Source organism: Thunnus thynnus, chromosome 8 (genome assembly GCF_963924715.1).
Source record: "Thunnus thynnus chromosome 8, fThuThy2.1, whole genome shotgun sequence".
NCBI lineage: Eukaryota > Metazoa > Chordata > Actinopteri > Scombriformes > Scombridae > Thunnus > Thunnus thynnus.
Window position 1 is genome coordinate 6378137 of NC_089524.1, and position 18878 is coordinate 6397014.

Here is an 18878-nt window from a genome sequence, read left to right on the forward strand (position 1 = left end):
TTTACAAATTATGACAAGCAGGCATGCACTTTCACATTTCCCATTAACCATAGACCTTAGAACCTTTTTCTTACAATTGAATATTGTGTTTTTTGGCCTATAAGAGGTCTGCATATGATACTTTCTTGCATTAACAAAGTGTTGTCCTGCAGGGGGCACAAAAACCTTTTAAGGAGGTGATTGATGTGAGCTCAGGTGATCCCCACAAAGCAGGAATGAAACCCATTTCATTTGTTCGACAGGTTAGTTTTGTTATTTGGCTTTTGTATTATGGTCCATCTTCATGTCTTTTTTTGTTGTCTGTAATTCGGGCCTCTTTATTTTTAAGGTCTTGGCGGTGTGTCTGTACCCTCAGCTGCTGGAGGACAACAGTCTTCCTCTGGATGTCAAGCTGAGGGCTTAGAGGTTCCTGGAGGGGTGTGCTGGAAAAAGTGTGGGTGAGAACTGTACACTCTGTCTGACATTTTAAACATGACAGTTTGGTATTTTGATCAACAAATGTATAGAAATACCCTATTCAATAATTTATCCATAGGGTCCTACACTGCCCCCTACGGCTCGCTTCATGTCAGGCAGAGCATCGCTGAGTTCATCATGAGACGAGACGCTGGAGTGCCTTCATATGCTAACAACATTTTTGTTTCTGCTGGTCTTCAAAAAGCCTTGATGGTATGAAAACACTGTCTTTAATACTGTTTGTTATTTATTTCTCATATAATGAGGTAATATTTACAGGCATATGGATGTTAAAGGATCATTCTGGCAGTAATTTCTAATATTGGCAAATCATTTCTATCAGTTATGATAAAATTATACTCACCAAGTTAATTGCCATGATCTGGGAACACAGCAACATCAGTGCAACATATCAGATGAGTCCATGAAACAAGAGCAGACAGGTTATAAACAAGGCAGTAATTATTCCAGATTATCAAAAGCAGGCGTCACCAAACTGAAGGGCAGCCCTCCCTGGGGGGATTGCTGGAAAACCAGGGGAAAATAGTGTGGAGTTTAATTTTGATTCATAAAGGAACAATAAACAAGAGTCTACAGCTATGCTAGTGGCTCTGTAAGGCTGTACTTTGGCATAGTGGTCCTTTGAGCTTCTAACACCATCTTAGTTTGGTATGTTAGCATGCTAATATTTGTTAATTGGCACCAAACACAAAGTACAGCTGAGGTTGGTGGAAGTGACAGTTTTGCAAATATTTGGTCGTAATGTTAAAAATTTGATGATGGCTCTGGATGAAACATTAAAGGATCAACAAAGTAACAATTCATGGCAATCCATAGCCATCCGTAGCGCCACCACCTCATATAAAGGGCAGAAGATGTTATTTGGCACTGGAAACTTATGTATGTTATGTGGCTGGAGTATGTGCAAAAAAGTGATGTTAAAAGCCAAACCAAAGCAAACAAACAAATAAATAAAATCTGCAGTCTTAAAGTGAGCTGCCACCTACTATCTTCCCGACTCCATCTCAACAGACCAGTGACTGGCCTTTTACCCTCTTTGACGCACCTAACTGGAACATACCATCTACTCAGGTTACCACAAGAACAACACTGCCTAGTGGCTCAGTGCAGTTAATGATGCACACCTTTTGTCACTATCACTGATTAAGCAGACGATCTGCTCACCATCACAAAACTCTCAAAAAGAATCACAATAGGACTGAAGCCCTTCAACAAAATATAATATTATGAAACACAACCTAATCAACCGAAACCATTCCATTATTTCTATAACATGACTGAAAAATGAACAGAAACATTGGACTGAAATTAGTAATCTAATACAAAAACTCTAACAATGTTGGGAACCAGCAACCTTTTCACATCATCCAATAGTTGTTGAAACATTTCACACAAAACTACAAATAAAATGAATATCTGCAGTCTTAAAGTGAGCTGCCACCTACTATCTTCCCGACTCCATCTCAATAGACCAGTGACTGGCCTTTTACCTTCTTCCTACACGTAACTGGAACGTACCATCTACTCAGGTTACCACGGGGGGGCTAGACTGATAAAAGGCTTTCAAAACATATAGAACACTGATATAGAATTTCTCTGTTACTGCTGACAATCACATCACATGAGTGCACCAAATCATACAGAATGTCATTTACTACAGAACAGTTTTATCTTTCCTACCTCATCTTGACAGAGCCTAGTGACTCACTGCTCAGTGCAGTTAATGATGCACACCTTTTGTCACTATCACTGATTGAGCAGACGATCTGCCCACCATCACAAAACTCTCAAAAAGGATCACAACAGGTCTGAAGCCCTTTAGGTTGTGTTTCATAATGTTATATTTCGTTAATCAACCGAAACCATTCCATTATTCGTAGAGATGATGACATGACTGATAAATTAACAGAAACTTTGGATTGAAATTAGTGATCTAATAAATAAAAACTCTAACAATGTTGGGAACCAACAACCTTTTCACACCATCCAATAGTTGTTGAAACATTTCACACAAAACTATAAATATTAACCTCATGGTCGCACCAGAGAAAAAGTCAGAATATAACCAAAGTCAGTATGCTTGATCCTTTAGGCACCAATAAGCCCTGTACACAATTTCAGGACAAGGCACAAATTGTAATAAACCAGAATTATCCTTTAAACCCAAAATGTGTAATTATTGAACAATTCAGCACTGACAGAATCAATATACATTAAGTATTGCATATCGATCTATTGTGTTTAGGTGGTTGTGAAGCTGCTGGCCAGTGGGGAGGGGGAGACTCAGACAGGTGTGTTGACCCCCATTCCCTGCCCACACACCCTACCTATGTTGTTGGATGAGGCCGGTGTGATGCTGGTACCCTACCAGCTGAGAGAGGACCGGGGCTGGGCTGTGGACCTGGAGGAGCTGCACCGAGCTTTGAAGACAGCCAGGGGGCGCTGCAAACCCAGAGCCATTTACATCAGCAATCCAGGAAACCCCACAGGTAAAGATCATACAGTAGCTATGTCACATCCACTTGTTCAAACGTCCTTGCTGTCATCACTGTTGTAAGCTGCTGTTGGTCCTCGCAGGTCATGTGCAGGACAGGAACTCAATAGAGGAAGTGATTCAGTTTGCAGCAGCTGAGAGACTCTTCCTGTTGGTTGATGAGGTGATCAAAAAAAACTATCCTCAGATTAGAATATGACTCAGTAAATGGCAGTTTTTTTCTCACAGTCTTTCCTAATCCATCAATTGATTCCATCTGCACTCCAGGTACACCAGGACAGCGTGTATGGACAGAGCAAAGAGTTTATTTCCTATAAGAAAGTGCTGTTTGAGATGGGAAAAGAGTACTCAGAGACAGTGGAGTTGGTTTCCTTAAACTCTCTATCCAGCGCCTGCATGGGAGAGTGAGTTCCTTCTCTATGTCAACAGCACTGCTTAATCAAAGTTTCATCAATAATATATGTTTTTCAGATTTGGCCTGAGCAGTGGTTACACAGGTTGATCGTTTCTCCAACTGATTTTTGTTTCTGTGTCCCAGATGTGGTCTGAGGGCAGGATACATGGAGGTGGTCAACATGGACCCAGATGTGATGCTGTTTGTTGACACTATGCTGTGTGGTGATATCAGTACTCCGGTCACAGGACAGCTTGCTCTGGATCTCATGGTCAACCCACCGAAACCTGGAGATCCTTCCTGTGACACGTACACACAGGTGACACATCTACAAAAGATCCTGCATCGAGGCTCATTTCCTACCTCGTTTGTTCAGGTTGTTCCCAGAGCAGCTCCTTTCCTATATCGTATTACTACTTACAACCAATCTCTGTTGTTCTTTTCATCAAAGGAGATTCTCCTCAGGCGGGCCACTCTGTCCCAGAATGCTAAGCGGGCTCAGGAGTTCTTGAACGGTCTACCAGGGATGAGCTGTCAGCCAGTGATGGGGGGAATCTACCTTTATCCACGTCTGCGTTTGCTGTCTGAGATTACTGAGCAGGCCAAGGTGGGAATATATTACAACTACTTCCACCAGTTGACTTCCATAACCCTTTTATGTCGTACAGTGTGTACATACATGTGAACCTATCCAGAGAAGGATGCTGTGGGTAACCGTAGGTTGCAGATGCTTGCAGAGAAGCCAATACTACACGCTCCATATCTCAACAATGTGTCATGTAGACTTTTGTATCAAGCTAGTTAATTGGTGGATTCAGGGCCTGTTGGGAGTCGTGCCTGAAGCGGATGCAAACCCCCCCCAAAAAACGTAAATGTGTTTCCAACAAGTATAAAAGAAACAGCCAAGATTGCATTTTTACAAAAGTCTGGATCCACATGACACATCCAACTGTGTTTTTCAGGTCGATTGAAGAAAACCACTGATACTTCTCGTGTAGTCTAATTGAAAACTGTTTGTCCACTGAACAGATTAATTCTAGTTTAGTTTTTTTAAAGTTTTGATTGTATTTCTGACATAATCAGCCTGTTTCCGGCGCCCTCTGCTGTCTTTTCAGCCCAGTATGTTTGTGGATGTCTACAATAGTCTGAGATATTTTAGTCTGGACCACAGTGGTTTACCAACTGAGCGACTAGCGCTGCTAGCCTGGCTAAAAATCAGAGATCAGATACATCTATTAATATCTGAACAGGTCATCTGAGGTGATAATTACTCAAACAGTCTGTTGTTCTTCCCAGCAGGGAAACAAATCACTGTATTATGTCACAATGTTCACATATGAAGGCTTAGTTCAAGTCCTCATGTCCATTTTTCAGGTGCTGGAGGTGGAGGCAGATGTCTTGTACTGCCAGAAGTTACTGGAGGAGGAGGGTGTGTTTGTAGGAGCAGGGTGTCAGCATGGAGGAACAACTGGCAACCACCATCTGAGGTAAGAGACATGAAGTTATAGCCACATCAGTCACATATGTTTCATTTTCTCAAAAAGTGACCATATACTATGTGTTTTCTCTCTTAGATTCTGCATCCTTGTTCCTCCTCACACCCTGGAGGAGGCCCTGGATCGCCTCGGTTCTTTCCATCGTCGCCTTTGGGCAGACAGCTGCACCCTGACAAAGGTGTAAAGGGCAGAGACAAAATACAGCGACCCAACATGTAGTCCCCTGTAGAGAAGGACAGGTCCTCAACTTGAGTGTGGATGTTGGAAAGGAGATTTGTTGAACACGCAGAGAGTGTTCTCAAGCATTTGTGATTTTATGCTCATTTATGTATACACAAGTGTGTCTCAGATTCCTCATATTGTCTTTTTATGCATGCTTAAAAACAACTCCAGAGTTTTTAAAAGAACATTTTAATCATATCATATACAGTATATGTTAAGAAGGCTTGCAGTTCACATGATTCAGATACAGCAGCCCCCTCAAGTTCCCTTTTCTCATTGGACAGCATGGATACAAACATGGCAGGAGCCAGTCAGCTCCTTTTGGTGGTTAACTGGTATATTAGCTCATTTACTTTGTCTGCTAGTTTGACGAATATGTTTGGGATATAAGTGTCTTTCTGGCTATAAAGGTGGTTATGTGCGTAAATGAATATAAATCACATTTACCAAGTGGAAACCTGTACAAAATTTATAATGGTAGTCTATGGGAGGAATGATCCAACTGAGTTCAAACCTTTGTTACTTTGAAACTACAGACCCCATTCAAACTTTAAAATGTTCACAAAACTTTTAACTTTTAACTTTTTCAAAGTTGTGTTCTGTACCTTCTGTACTTTTGGAGCAATTTAAGTCCAAAGTACAGCAGTTTTCAGATTTCATCAGCGTGATGTCATCAGGCAGAGAGGAGAGCAGAGACTTTTTTAGACCAGGAAAAAAAAAAAGTAGTTAAACATATTTCCCTCCCACAGTTTCAACTCCTCAAGCACATATCATACCTCAAAATGTTGTCACAAGCCTCCTCTCTCTCAAAATGTAAATATATTTCCCATATGAGTTATAGTTTTTGAGCTCTAAACCATAATTGATAGGGAGAGCGCTGTCATGCTCTCATTGACTGCAATGCAATCTGCAGGCTCTGTCTCCTCACTCCCATTTCTTAAACTTTAAACACTTTGTACTTCCTCATGCTCAGCAAGTCCTGCTGTCACTAATAATGTCCAAACTCTGAGTTAGAAGCTTCGTTTTGGGCAAATCAATTTTTCCTCAACAAAATATGAATTTGTGCAGCACATTTCAGGGATTCCCTGCCGGCTCTGTGGCTAAGCCCTGTCAATAGTCAGCTTCCCCTGTTAGATTGCAAGCTGGATTCAATACCAGCTCACGGGAGAGCTCCTCATACCTCTGCTCTTATAAACAAACATGTTTATTATGTACCATCATGCTATGCAACTCCAGCTCCCCCTATTATTATAATAATGTCAGAGCTGCAACCCTTTTTATGCAATTAAAAGTCTTAATAAGAAAATCAGATCTTGCTCAGTGTTTGCTGTGTCACATGTTAGCTCAGTGCTAAGTATTGCTATCTTACAAACATGAGGTTGTAGGTTTGATCCCAACTGCAGCCAATGTTATTCTTGATAGAATTTTAATACTATTCAGCTTCCAGCAATGCAACGCCATCAACTTCAGCTTTCAGCAATCACATGTAATTTCTTCTGAAATTGCATTTTCTAGTTAGTTATATCATTAGGAATTATTGTTGTTTACTGCTTAGAAGTACTGAAAAAATGTGAAAATGTGGTTTTCCATCAAACTTTCATACTTTGGCTGATGTGACCCTGAAACAGGTATTAAATTTGACTGTGTTTAAAAGGGTCTTAAGTCTTTAACTTAACTTAATGGACTGATGAACCCTGCAGAAACCCTGTTACAGCAATGTTTATTCATGTGCATCGACCCTGTAAGTTAAATAAATAAATAAATAAATAAATAAAAGAATAAATTAAGAGTTCATTTCATAACTTGATTGGACATTCTCCAAACACCTTACTTCATAATTAAAATCAAATCAGAAGCTTTTTGTTCAGAATAACCTAAACAAACATGCAGACAACTAAACCCAACATCCTGTCTGAAAACAAACTGTTATCATCTCATTTATCATGTTTTATTATTATTGCTGGAACACCCTGAACCATTCGGCATTAGAAGATATAAACCTTTGATGGTTTACTGAAGTTGTAATGAGGTAAAATGTATTCATGTAACACCAGGGTCGTCAATTAATGTTCACACCAAACCAAGTTGTTACCAGTAATTATCTGCTTTGACTTCTATGATCAAACTATCAGTAACCAGCTACAACTATAACTGAATGACACTTATTAACACTATTAACAAACCCTAATCAGATGATGTAAGAGAGCTACTGGTAATATAGTTACATTATAGTTATATAGTGTAACTATATATAAAATAGTTACATGACGCTGAGGGTGTTGAAATGCTTTTATGTTCAATCTTACAAACAGTTTAGGCCCTGTGACATCATCAGGAACATAACAATGTTCTTAATGTTTTCAAACTAATAAACTTCCTGTTATTCAGTTTATTTCAATAACACTCTGCCGTCTGTTTTTAATGATTATTTCAGTATTTTTAGCTCCATTAACAACTATAAAACCAGGAGCTGTCATTAGCTTTGGCTGCATTTTCAGGAACTTGTTCTTTAGAATTTCTAATAGAATCTGGAATTCATTTCCCAGCTACGACATTAAAATGTATTATTGTTAAAATATTATAACACTGACAGGGGGCTTTCTTATGCCTAATGAGTACTTTTACTCAGTGGTGGAAAGTAAGTACATTTACTAAAGTACTGTACTTAAGTACAATCTTGAGGTACTTGCACTATTTTTATTTGATGCTACTCTATACTTCCACTCAACTACATTTCAGAGGGAAATATTGTACTTTCTACTCCACTACATTTATTTGACAGCTTTAGTTACTTTTCAGATGAAGATTTGACACAATGGATAATATAACAAGCTTTTAAAATACAACACATTGTTAAAGATAAAACCAGTGGTTTCCAAACTTTTTGGCTTTTGACATCTTACAAAAAGCAGTGTGTAGTCGGGGTCACATTTCAGATGTCTATAAGTTGCTAACAGCTCCACCAAATAGTGATTTTTCCCTCTAAACTTCTCACATGCTTTCATTTCAATAAATGTTCAAATGATCCAATATTTCAGCAAAATCAAAGATTAGAGAAAAATTCCAAAAAGTGAAAACAGATTTGTGTATCAGAACTTTTTTCTTTTTTCCTCTCCCATTAATCATCTCACTAGCTAACTGTATATAAAGTAGTTGAAATTAGCTCCACCTCCAGCAGCTACAACAGTAACATGCTGCTCTAACACTGATGCTTCAATATTAATAATCATAGTTAGTCATATATAACTAGAAAATGCATTTCCTGCAGGAAATGTGTGTGAATGCTGACAGCTGAAATGCTTTACAGGTAAAGCTGAAAGCTGAAGTGTGATACTGTAAAAGGTGGAGGCTGAAATGAATTGTGTCAAACTGCTGACAGTATAAACAGTATAAAAAGTATAAAACTTAAACTGTCATAATTCAAAAACTGTGAAAGATATCGAAAAACTGAATGGAAATTTAATAGTTCAAAGTCTTATGACTTTTTTAAGGTTTCTGCAGTGCATTGCAGCTGAAAATGAGGTTGAAGGATTACTCAGCAAATAGGAGAGGTATATAATGTATTACCCTGGTTAGCCATTCACCCTCTCCTGTGCATGAGAGAAAGGTATTTTGCAGAAAACATTGTGCAACTGACTGAAACCTCTTCAGTGTCCACACTTCTCCGATTATTAGAAAGTAGTTTTAAGTGGATATTTTAGAAATCCAAATCAAACCATTTCAAAAACACAATGAGTTCCCTGCAACATGTGAATCCCAGGGTAAGAGAGATGAGAGTCTCACCACACAGCGCACTGTGGAGTCTGGCTGCACGCATCACACAAGAGATCATAACAGTAAGTGCCAGTAATTTACTTTTATTCATCAGAAACAGCTGTGGGTAGGCTATTGACACAAGACCAAATCCATTTCCATTGTGATCTTTGATGTAAAAACATTAAACATGAGGAATTCAGGTGTCAAGGTGACATTATACTTCCAACAAACTAACACAATATCTCTGTTAATTGTTATAAATACCTCCTAGTATTAGTTGATCATTAACCCTGTCATGCATGAATTATGATAACCTCAGTCAGGATTTTTGTCCTAAGTGTTTTTATTCCTCTTTAGGCATGAAAAAAAAAATTGAACTTCGTTTTTTCAAGGAGTTTTTCACATGTCCACTCAGGTGGACAGCATGCATTTGAGTTTTCAACTTTAGGAATATGTATTTAACAAACCAATGAACAAAATTGTATATTATTTGAAAACTATAAAATAATGTATATTTTCAAAGCTGTTAAACTATTTTTTTTAACATATTTTAACATATTACCATACTGTTCAATGCAATGCAAAACCATTGAACCTTGTTCCTGACTCCTCAGCCTCTTCCCTCTGTCTTACTGCATTTATTAGCACATGAGCTACAGATGACTTGAAATGCAGAAAATCCTTCTTTTCTAATCCAGACATTCTTTTGAGGTGCCAGGCATTCCCTCAGCATCCTCAGCTGACTCAGTATCCTTAGCCCCCTAAAACTGCAAGTTACATTCTAATAATTTAAACCATTTGATTTACAGCCAAAAAAGTTACTGCAGATGAAGTATTTTCAAGAACAACAAAGTCACAATAATTGTAATTGTAGTTGAAATATAGCCAGTGATGCATGATGTCCAACTTAGTGGACAGATGATTAATCGTCATTTTTTCCCAACATACAATCAATACTTGGAAATTTTAACGATTGTATTACTCCTTAGTTGTTACTTGATATTATATATTTTTTTACCTGCAAGGGTCTACTACCATAGAAGGATTGGCAAGATATTCCTGAGCTGCTGAGCGTTTCTGGGCCGGCCAGCCGTCATCGTGGTTTTGAGAAATTTGTGTTGCACTTACAAAGGCTGGCCAATGGATGGCAGTGTATGGAATGACACACTAGAGTCCACTGTGGTGGCTGATGTGCAACTATACCATCAAAACCCATGCATATCTAAGAAAACGAATGAATAGCTGTCCACTGTAGTGACCACTATGCATGAAAGGGTTAATGTATTCACACCAAATTAAAAAGCAATACATTGAAACTATATACAAATTATGACAAGCAGGCATACACTTACGCATTTCCCATTAACCATAGACCTTAGAACCTTTTTTCTTACCATTGAATATTGTGTTTTTTGGCCTATAAGAGGTCTGCATATGATACTTTCTTGCATTAACAAAGTGTTGTCCTGCAGGGGGCACAAAAACCTTTTAAGGAGGTGATTGATGTGAGCTCAGGTGATCCCCACAAAGCAGGAATGAAACCCATTTCATTTGTTCGACAGGTTAGTTTTGTTATTTGGCTTTTGTATTATGGTCTATCTTCATGTCTTTTTTTGTTGTCTGTAATTCGGGCCTCTTTATTTTTAAGGTCTTGGCGGTGTGTCTGTACCCTCAGCTGCTGGAGGACAACAGTCTTCCTCTGGATGTCAAGCTGAGGGCTCAGAGGTTCCTGGAGGTCTGTGATGGAAAAAGTGTGGGTGAGAACTGTACACTCTGTCTGACATTTTAAACATGACAGTTTGGTATTTTAATTAACAAATGTATAGAAATACCCTATTCAATAATTTATCCATAGGGTCCTACACTGCCTCCTCCGGCTCGCTTCATGTCAGGCAGAGCATCGCTGAGTTCATCATGAGACGAGACGCTGGAGTGCCTTCATATGCTAACAACATTTTTATTTCTGCTGGTCTTCAAAGAGCCTTGATGGTATGAAAACACTGTCTTTAATACTGTTTGTTATTTATTTCTCATATAATGAGGTAATATTTACAGGCATATGGATGTTAAAGGATCATTCTGGCAGTAATTTCTAATTTTGGCAAATCATTTCTATCAGTTATGATAAAATTATACTCACCAAGTTAATTGCCATGATCTGGGAACACAGCAACATCAGTGCAACATATCAGATGAGGCATGAAACAAGAGCAGACAGGTTATAAACAAGGCAGTAATTATTCCGGATTCCCCGAACTGAAGGGTAGCCCTCCCTGGGGGGATTGCTGGAAAACCAGGGGGGAAAATGGTGTGGAATTGAATTAATTTTGATTCAGAAAGGAACAATAACCAAGAGCCTACAGCTGTGCTAGTGACCCTGTAAGGCTGTACTTTGGCATAGTGGTCCTTTGAGCCTCTAACACCATCTTAGTTTAGTGTGTTAGCATGCTAATATTTGTTAATTGGCACCAAACACAAAGTACAGCTGAGGTTGGTGGAAGTGACATTAGTTTTGCAAATATTTGGTCATAATGTTAAAAATTTGATGATGGCTCTGGATGAAACATTAAAGGATCAACAAAGTAACAATTCATGGCAATCCATCTGTAGCGCCACCACCTCATATAAAGGGCAGAAGATGTTATTTGGCACTGGAAACTTTTATGTATGTTAAAGAAGCAGGTTGGCAGGGTGGAGTATGTGCAAAAAAAGTGATGTTAAAAGCCAAACCAAAGAAAACAAACAAATAAATAAAATCTGCAGTCTTAAAGTAAGCTGCCACCTACTATCTTCCCGACTCCATCTCAACAGACCAGTGACTGGCCTTTTACCTTCTTTGACGCACCTAACTGGAACATACCATCTACTCAGGTTACCACAAGAACAACACTGCCTAGTGGCTCAGTGCAGTTAATGATGCACACCTTTTGTCACTATCACTGATTAAGCAGACGATCTGCCCACCATCACGAAACTCTCAAAAAGAATCACAACAGGACTGAAGCCCTTCAACAAAATATAACATTATGAAACACAACCTAATCAACCAAAACCATTCCATTATTCGTATAGATGATGACATGACTGATAAATTAAGAGAAACATTGGACTGAAATTAGCGATCTAATACACAAAAACTCTAACAATGTTGGGAGCCAGGGCCCTGTGAAAACAGAGAGGAGCAACCTTTTCATACAATCCAATAGTTGTTGAAACATTTCACACAAAACTACAAATATTAACCTCATGGTGGCGACAGAGAAAAAGTCAGAATATAACCAAAGTCAGTATGCTTGATCCTTTAGGCACCAATAAGTCCTGTACACAATTTCACAAATTGTAATAAACCAGAATTATCCTTTAAACCCAAAATGTGCAATTATTGAACAATTCAGCACTGACAGAATCAATATACATTAAGTTTTGTATATTGATCTATTGTCTTTAGGTGGTTGTGAAGCTGCTGGCCAGTGGGGAGGGGGAGACTCAGACAGGTGTGTTGACCCCCATTCCCTGCCCACACACTCTACCCATGTTGTTGGATGAGGCCGGTGTGATGCTGGTACCCTACCAGCTGAGAGAGGACCGGGGCTGGGCTGTGGACCTGGAGGAGCTGCACCGAGCTTTGAAGACAGCCAGGGGGCGCTGCAAACCCAGAGCCATTTACATCAGCAACCCAGGAAACCCCACAGGTAAAGATCATACAGTAGCTATGTCACATCCACTTGTTCAAACGTCCTTGCTGTCATCACTGTTGTAAGCTGCTGTTGGTCCTCGCAGGTCATGTGCAGGACAGGAAATCAATAGAGGAAGTGATTCAGTTTGCAGCAGCTGAGAGACTCTTCCTGTTGGTTGATGAGGTGATCAAAAAAAACTATCCTCAGATTAGGATTTGACTCAGTAACTGGCAGTTTTTTTTTCTCACAGTCTTTACTAATCCATCAATTGATTCCATCTGCACTCCAGGTACACCAGGACAGTGTGTATGGACAGAGCAAAGAGTTTATTTCCTATAAGAAAGTGCTGTTTGAGATGGGAAAAGAGTACTCAGAGACAGTGGAGTTGGTTTCCTTAAACTCTCTATCCAGCGCCTGCATGGGAGAGTGAGTTCCTTCTCTATGTCAACAGCACTGCTTAATCAAAGTTTCATCAATATTATATGTTTTACCTGTTTTTGTTACACAGGTTGATCATTTCTCCAACTGATTTTTGTTTCTGTGTCCCAGATGTGGTCTGAGGGCAGGATACATGGAGGTGGTCAACATGGACCCAGATGTGATGCTGTTTGTTGACACTATGCTGTGTGGTGATATCAGTACTCCGGTCACAGGACAGCTTGCTCTGGATCTCATGGTCAACCCACCGAAACCTGGAGACCCTTCCTGCGACACGTACACACAGGTGACACATCTACAAAAGATCCTGCATCGAAGCTCATTTCCTACCTCGTTTTTTCAGGTTGTTCCCAGAGCAGCTCCTTTCCTATATCGTATTACTACTTACAACCAATCTCTGTTGTTCTTTTCATCAAAGGAGATTCTCCTCAGGCGGGCCACTCTGTCCCAGAATGCTAAGCGGGCTCAGGAGTTCTTGAACGGTCTACCAGGGGTGAGCTGTCAGCCAGTGATGGGGGGAATCTACCTTTATCCTCGTCTGCGTTTGCTGTCTGAGATTACTGAGCAGGCCAAGGTGGGAATATATTACAACTACTTCCACCAGTTGACCTCCACAACCCTCTTATGTTGTACAGTGTGTACATACATGTGAACCTATCCAGAGAAGGATGTTGTGGGTAACCGTAGGTTGCAGATGCTTGCAGAGAAGCCGATACTACACGCTCCATATCTCAACAATGTGTCATGTAGACTTTTGTATCAAGCTAGTTAATTGGTGGATTCAGTTCCTGTTGGGAGTCGTGTCTGAAGCGGATGCAACCCCCCTCCCCCCCCAAAAAATGTAAATGTGTTTCCAACAAGTATAAAAGAAACAGCCAATATTGCATTTTTACAAAAGGTGGATCCACATGACACATCCAACTGTGTTTTTCAGGTCGATTGAAGAAAACCACTGATACTTCTCGTGTAGTCTAATTGAAAACTGTTTGTCCACTGAACAGATTAATTCTAGTTTAGTTTTTTAAAAATTATTTCTGACATAATCAGCCTGTTTCCAGTGCCATCTGTCGTCTTTTCAGCACCCAATATGTCTGTGGATGTCTGCAATATTTGTTGAGATATTTTAGTCTGGACCAGAATGGTGGACCAACTGAGCGACTAGTGCTGCTAGCCAGGCTAAAAATCAGAGACCAGATACATTTATTAATATCTGAACAGGTCATCTGAGGTGATAATTACTCAAACAGCCTGTTGTTCTTCCCAGCAGGGAAACAAATCGCTGTATTATGTCACAATGTTCACATATGAAGGCTTAGGTCAAGTCCTCATGTCCATTTTTCAGGTGCTGGAGGTGGAGGCAGATGTCTTGTACTGCCAGAAGTTACTGGAGGAGGAGGGTGTGTTTGTAGGAGCAGGGTGTCAGCATGGAGGAACAACTGGCAACCACCATCTGAGGTAAGAGACATGAAGTTATAGCCACATCAGTCACATATGTTGCATTTTCTCAAAAAGTGACCATATATTATGTGTTTTCTCTCTTAGATTCTGCATCCTTGTTCCTCCTCACACCCTGGAGGAGGCCCTGGATCGCCTCGGTTCTTTCCATCGTCGCCTTTGGGCAAACAGCTGCACCCTGACAAAGGTGTGAAGGGCAGAGACACAGTGTAAAATACAGCGACCCAACATGTAGTCCCCTGTAGAGAAGGACAGGTCTTCAACTTGAGTGTGGATGTTGGAAAGGAGATTTGTTGAACACGCAGAGAGTGTTCTCAAGCATTTGTGATTTTATGCTAATTTTTCAAGTATATCTCATATTCCTCATATTGTCTTTTTATTAGTGCTCTGCATTCTTAAAAACAACTCCAGAGTATTTTAAAAGAACATTTTTATCACATATCATATACAGTATATGTTAAGAAGGCTTGCAGTTCACATGGTTCAGATATAGCAGCCCCCTCAAGTTCCCTTTTCTCATTGGATAGCATGGATACAAACATGGCAGGAGCCAATCAGCTCCTTTTGGTGGTTAACTGGTATATTAGCTCATTTACTTTGTCTGCTAGTTTGAAGAATATGTTTGGGATATACGTGTCTTTCTGGCTATAAAGGTGGTTATGTGCGTAAATGAATATAAATCACATTTACCAAGTGGAAACCTGTACAAAATTTATAATGGTAGTCTATGGGAGGAATGATCCAACTGAGTTCAAACCTTTGTTACTTTGAAACTACAGACCCCATTCAAACTTTAAAATGTTCACAAAACTTTTAACTTTTAACTTTTTCAAAGTTGTGTTCTGTACCTTCTGTACTTTTGGAGCAATTTAAGTCCAAAGTACAGCAGTTTTCAGATCTCATCAGCGTGATGTCATCAGGCAGAGAGGAGAGCAGAGATTTTTTTAGACCAGGAAAAAAAAAAGTAACTAAACATGTCTTCCTCCCACAGTTTCAACTCCTCAAGCACATATCATACCTCAAAATGTTGTCACAAGCCTCCTCTCTCTCAAAATGTAAATATATTTCCCATATGAGTTTTAGTTTTTGAGCTCTAAACCATAATTGATAGGGAGAGCGCTGTCATGCTCTCATTGACTGCAATGCAATCTGCAGGCTCTGTCTCCTCACTCCCATTTCTTAAACTTCAAACACTTTGTACTTCCTCATGCTCAGCAAGTCCTGCTGTCACTAATAATGTCCAAACTCTGAGCTAGAAGCTTCGTTTTGGGCAAATCAATTTTTCCTCAACAAAATATGAATTTGTGCAGCACATTTCAGGGATTCCCTGCTGGCTCTGTGGCTAAGCCCTGTCAATAGTCAGCTTCCCCTGTTAGATTGCAAGCTGGATTCAATACCAGCTCACGGGAGAGCTCCTCATACCTCTGCTCTTATAAACAAACATGTTTATTATGTACCATCATGCTATGCAACTCCAGCTCCCCCTATTATTATAATAATGTCAGAGCTGCAACCCTTTTTATGCAATTAAAAGTCTTAATAAGAAAATCAGATCTTGCTCAGTGTTTGCTGTGTCACATGTTAGCTCAGTGCTAAGTATTGCTATCTTACAAACATGAGATTGTAGGTTTGATCCCACCTGCAGCCAATGTTATTCTTGGTAGAATTTTAATAATATTCAGCTTTCAGCAATGCAACGCCATCAACTTCAGCTTTCAGCAATGCAAAACTCTCAAATTCAGCTTTCAGCAATCACATGTAATTTCTTCAGAAATTGCATTTTCTAGTTAATGAGCAATAGGAATTATTGTTATTTACTGCTTAGAAGTACTGAAAAAAATGTGAAAATGTGGTTTTCCATCAAACTTTCATACTTTGGATGGTGTGACCCTGAAACAGGTATTAAATTTGCATCAACCCTGTAAGTTAAATAAATAAATAAATAAAATGAATAAATTAAGAGTTCATTTCATAACTTGGTTGGACTGACATTCTCCAAACACTTTACTTTCAAATTAAAATCAAATCAGAAGCTTTTTGTTCAGAATAACCTAAACAAACATGCAGACAACTAAACCCAACTTCCTGCCTGAAAACAAACTGTTATCATCTCATTTATCATGTTTTGTTATTATTGCTAGAACACCCTGAACCATTCGGCATTAGAAGATATAAACCTTTGATGGTTTACTGAAGTTACACTTATTAACACTATTAACAAACCCTAATCAGATGATGTAAGAGAGCTACTGGTAATATAGTTCCATTATAGTTATATAGTGTAACTATATATAATATAGTAACATGATGCTGAGGGTGTTGAAAGGCTTTTATGTTCAATCTTACAAACAGTTTAGGCCCTGTGACATCATCAGGAACATAACAATGTTCTCAATGTTTTCAAACTAATAAACTTCCTGTTATTCAGTTTATTTCAATAACACTCTGCCGTCTGTTTTTAATGATTATTTCAGTATTTTTAGCTCCATTAACAACTATAAAACCAGGAGCCGTCATTAGCTTTGGCTGCATTTTCAGGAAGTTGTTCTTTAGAATTTCTAATAGAATCTGGAATTCATTTCCCAGCTACGACATTAAAATGTATTATTGTTAAAATATTATAACACTGACAGGGGGCTTTCTTATGCCTAATGAGTACTTTTACTCAGTGGTGGAAAGTAAGAACATTTACCAAAGTACTGTACTTAAGCACAATCTTGAGGTACTTGCACTATTTTTATTTGATGCTACTCTATACTTCCACTCAACTACATTTCAGAGGGAAGTTTTGTACTTTCTACTCCACTACATTTATTTGACAGCTTTAGTTACTTTTAAGATGAAGATTTGACACAATGGATAATATAACAAGCTTTTAAAATACAACACATTGTTAAAGATGAAACCAGTGGTTTCCAAACTTTTTGGCTTTTGACATCTTACAAAAAGCAGTGTGTAGTCGGGGTCACATTTCAGATGTCTATAAGTTGCTCCACCAAATAGTAGTTTTTCCCTCTAAACTTCTCACATGCTTTCATTTCAATAAATGTTCAAATGATCCAATATTTCAGCAAAATCAAAGATTAGAGAAAAAGTCCAAAAAGTGAAAACAGATTTGTGTATCAGAACTTTTTTCTTTTTTCCTCTCCCATTAATCATCTCACTCAGTTTTATCTGGTGACCCTTTGGAGGAGCCCGACCCCTAGGTTGGGAACCACTGGACTAAACTAGCTAACTGTATATAAAGTAGTTGAAATTAGCTCCACCTCCAGCAGCTACAACAGTAACATGCTGCTCTAACACTGATGCTTCAATATTAATAATCATAGTTAGTCATATATAACTAGAAAATGCATTTCCTGCAGGAAATGTGTGTGAATGCTGACAGCTGAAATGCTTTCCAGGTAAAGCTGAAAGCTGAAGTGTGATACTGTAAAAGGTGGAGGCTGAAATGAATTGTGTCAAACTGCTGACAGTATAAACAGTGTAAAAAGTATAAAACTTAAACTGTGATAATTCAAAAACTGTGAAAGATATCAAAAAACTGAATAGAAATTTAATAGTTCAAAGTCTTATGACTTTTTTAAGGTTTCTGCAGTGCATTGCAGCTGAAAATGAGGTTGAAGGATTACTCAGCAAATAGGAGAGGTACATAATGTATTACCCTGGTTAGCCATTCACTCTCCCCTGTGCATGAGAGAAAGGTATTTTGCAGAAAACATTGTGCAACTTTGACTGAAACCTCTTCAGTGTCCACACTTCTCCGATTATTAGAAAGTAGTTTTAAGTGGATATTTTAGAAATCCAAATCAAACCATTTGAACAAAAACACAATGAGTTCCCTGCAACATGTGAATCCCAGGGTAAGAGAGATGAGAGTCTCACCACACAGCGCACTGTGGAGTCTGGCTGCACGCATCACACAAGAGATCATAACAGTAATTGCCAGTAATTTACTTTTATTCATCAGAAACAGCTGTGGGTAGGCTATTGACACAAGACCAAATCCATTTCCATTGTGATCTTTGATGTAAAAACATTAAACATGAGGAATTCAGGTGTCGAGGTGACATTATACTTCCAACAAACTAACACAATATCTCTGTTAATTGTTATAAATACCTCCTAGTATTAGTTGATCATTAACCCTGTCATGCATGAATTATGATAACCTCAGTCAGGATTTTTGTCCTAAGTGTTTTTATTCCTTTTTAGGCATGGGGTCACATTTCAGATGTCTATGAGTTGTTAACAGCTCCACCAAATAGTGATTTTTCCCTCTAAATTTCTCACATGCTTTCATTTCAATAAATGTTCAAATAATCCAATATTTCAGCAAAATCAAAGATTAGAGAAAAAGTCCAAAAAGTGAAAACAGATTTGTGTATCAGAACTTTGTTTTTTCTTCTTTCCTCTCCCATTAATCATCTCATGACCCCTCAGATTTCCTGCAGGAAATGTGTGTGAAT

At 38.8% G+C, this 18878-nt stretch overlaps 2 protein-coding genes and 2 long non-coding RNA genes across 6 annotated transcripts; 2 read left to right on the plus strand and 2 right to left on the minus strand.

Moving 5' to 3' along the window:
• Positions 1 to 288: 288 nt before the first annotated feature.
• Positions 289 to 2171, minus strand: LOC137187394 (uncharacterized). The gene is made up of 3 exons (XR_010929202.1): positions 1996 to 2171; positions 821 to 981; positions 289 to 422 (listed from the first exon to the last, which is right to left on the minus strand). It is a non-coding gene; the product is annotated as an uncharacterized lncRNA (long non-coding RNA).
• On the plus strand, positions 352 to 6661 carry LOC137187393 (alanine aminotransferase 2-like). 2 transcript variants are annotated; one of them, XM_067596249.1, is made up of 9 exons: positions 352 to 437; positions 536 to 669; positions 2723 to 2966; positions 3055 to 3134; positions 3239 to 3375; positions 3510 to 3684; positions 3817 to 3972; positions 4740 to 4852; positions 4940 to 6660. In XM_067596249.1, the coding sequence occupies exons 2-9, from the start codon at positions 595 to 597 to the stop codon at positions 5043 to 5045; spliced, it is 1086 nt and encodes a 361-aa protein (XP_067452350.1). In that variant the 5' UTR covers positions 352 to 437; positions 536 to 594; the 3' UTR covers positions 5046 to 6660. The 2 variants fall into 2 exon arrangements, with proteins under 2 accessions (XP_067452350.1, XP_067452349.1); XM_067596248.1 differs by lacking the exon at positions 352 to 437 and having other exon boundaries at positions 484 to 669; positions 4940 to 6661.
• A 1849-nt stretch (positions 6662 to 8510) lies between these two features.
• LOC137187396 (alanine aminotransferase 2-like) lies at positions 8511 to 17017 on the plus strand. 2 transcript variants are annotated; one of them, XM_067596251.1, is made up of 11 exons: positions 8511 to 8919; positions 10312 to 10401; positions 10488 to 10596; positions 10695 to 10828; positions 12288 to 12531; positions 12620 to 12699; positions 12806 to 12942; positions 13066 to 13240; positions 13373 to 13447; positions 14297 to 14409; positions 14497 to 17017. In XM_067596251.1, the coding sequence occupies exons 1-11, from the start codon at positions 8815 to 8817 to the stop codon at positions 14600 to 14602; spliced, it is 1368 nt and encodes a 455-aa protein (XP_067452352.1). In that variant the 5' UTR covers positions 8511 to 8814; the 3' UTR covers positions 14603 to 17017. The 2 variants fall into 2 exon arrangements, with proteins under 2 accessions (XP_067452352.1, XP_067452351.1); XM_067596250.1 differs by having other exon boundaries at positions 8686 to 8919; positions 13373 to 13528; positions 14497 to 17016.
• LOC137187397 (uncharacterized) lies at positions 10448 to 11132 on the minus strand. The gene is made up of 2 exons (XR_010929203.1): positions 10980 to 11132; positions 10448 to 10576 (listed from the first exon to the last, which is right to left on the minus strand). It is a non-coding gene; the product is annotated as an uncharacterized lncRNA (long non-coding RNA).
• Positions 17018 to 18878: the final 1861 nt, after the last annotated feature.

Coding starts and splice junctions, on each gene's coding strand:
- LOC137187393 (XM_067596248.1), top strand. CDS start 499: ATGTATAGAAATACCCTATTCAATAATTTATCCATAGGGTCCTACACT. Junction 670..2,722: donor GTCTTCAAAAAGCCTTGATG/GTATGAAAACAC, acceptor TATTGTGTTTAG/GTGGTTGTGAAGCTGCTGGC. Junction 3,376..3,509: donor TCCAGCGCCTGCATGGGAGA/GTGAGTTCCTTC, acceptor TCTGTGTCCCAG/ATGTGGTCTGAGGGCAGGAT.
- LOC137187396 (XM_067596250.1), top strand. CDS start 8,815: ATGAGTTCCCTGCAACATGTGAATCCCAGGGTAAGAGAGATGAGAGTC. Junction 10,402..10,487: donor CCATTTCATTTGTTCGACAG/GTTAGTTTTGTT, acceptor TTTATTTTTAAG/GTCTTGGCGGTGTGTCTGTA. Junction 12,943..13,065: donor TCCAGCGCCTGCATGGGAGA/GTGAGTTCCTTC, acceptor TCTGTGTCCCAG/ATGTGGTCTGAGGGCAGGAT.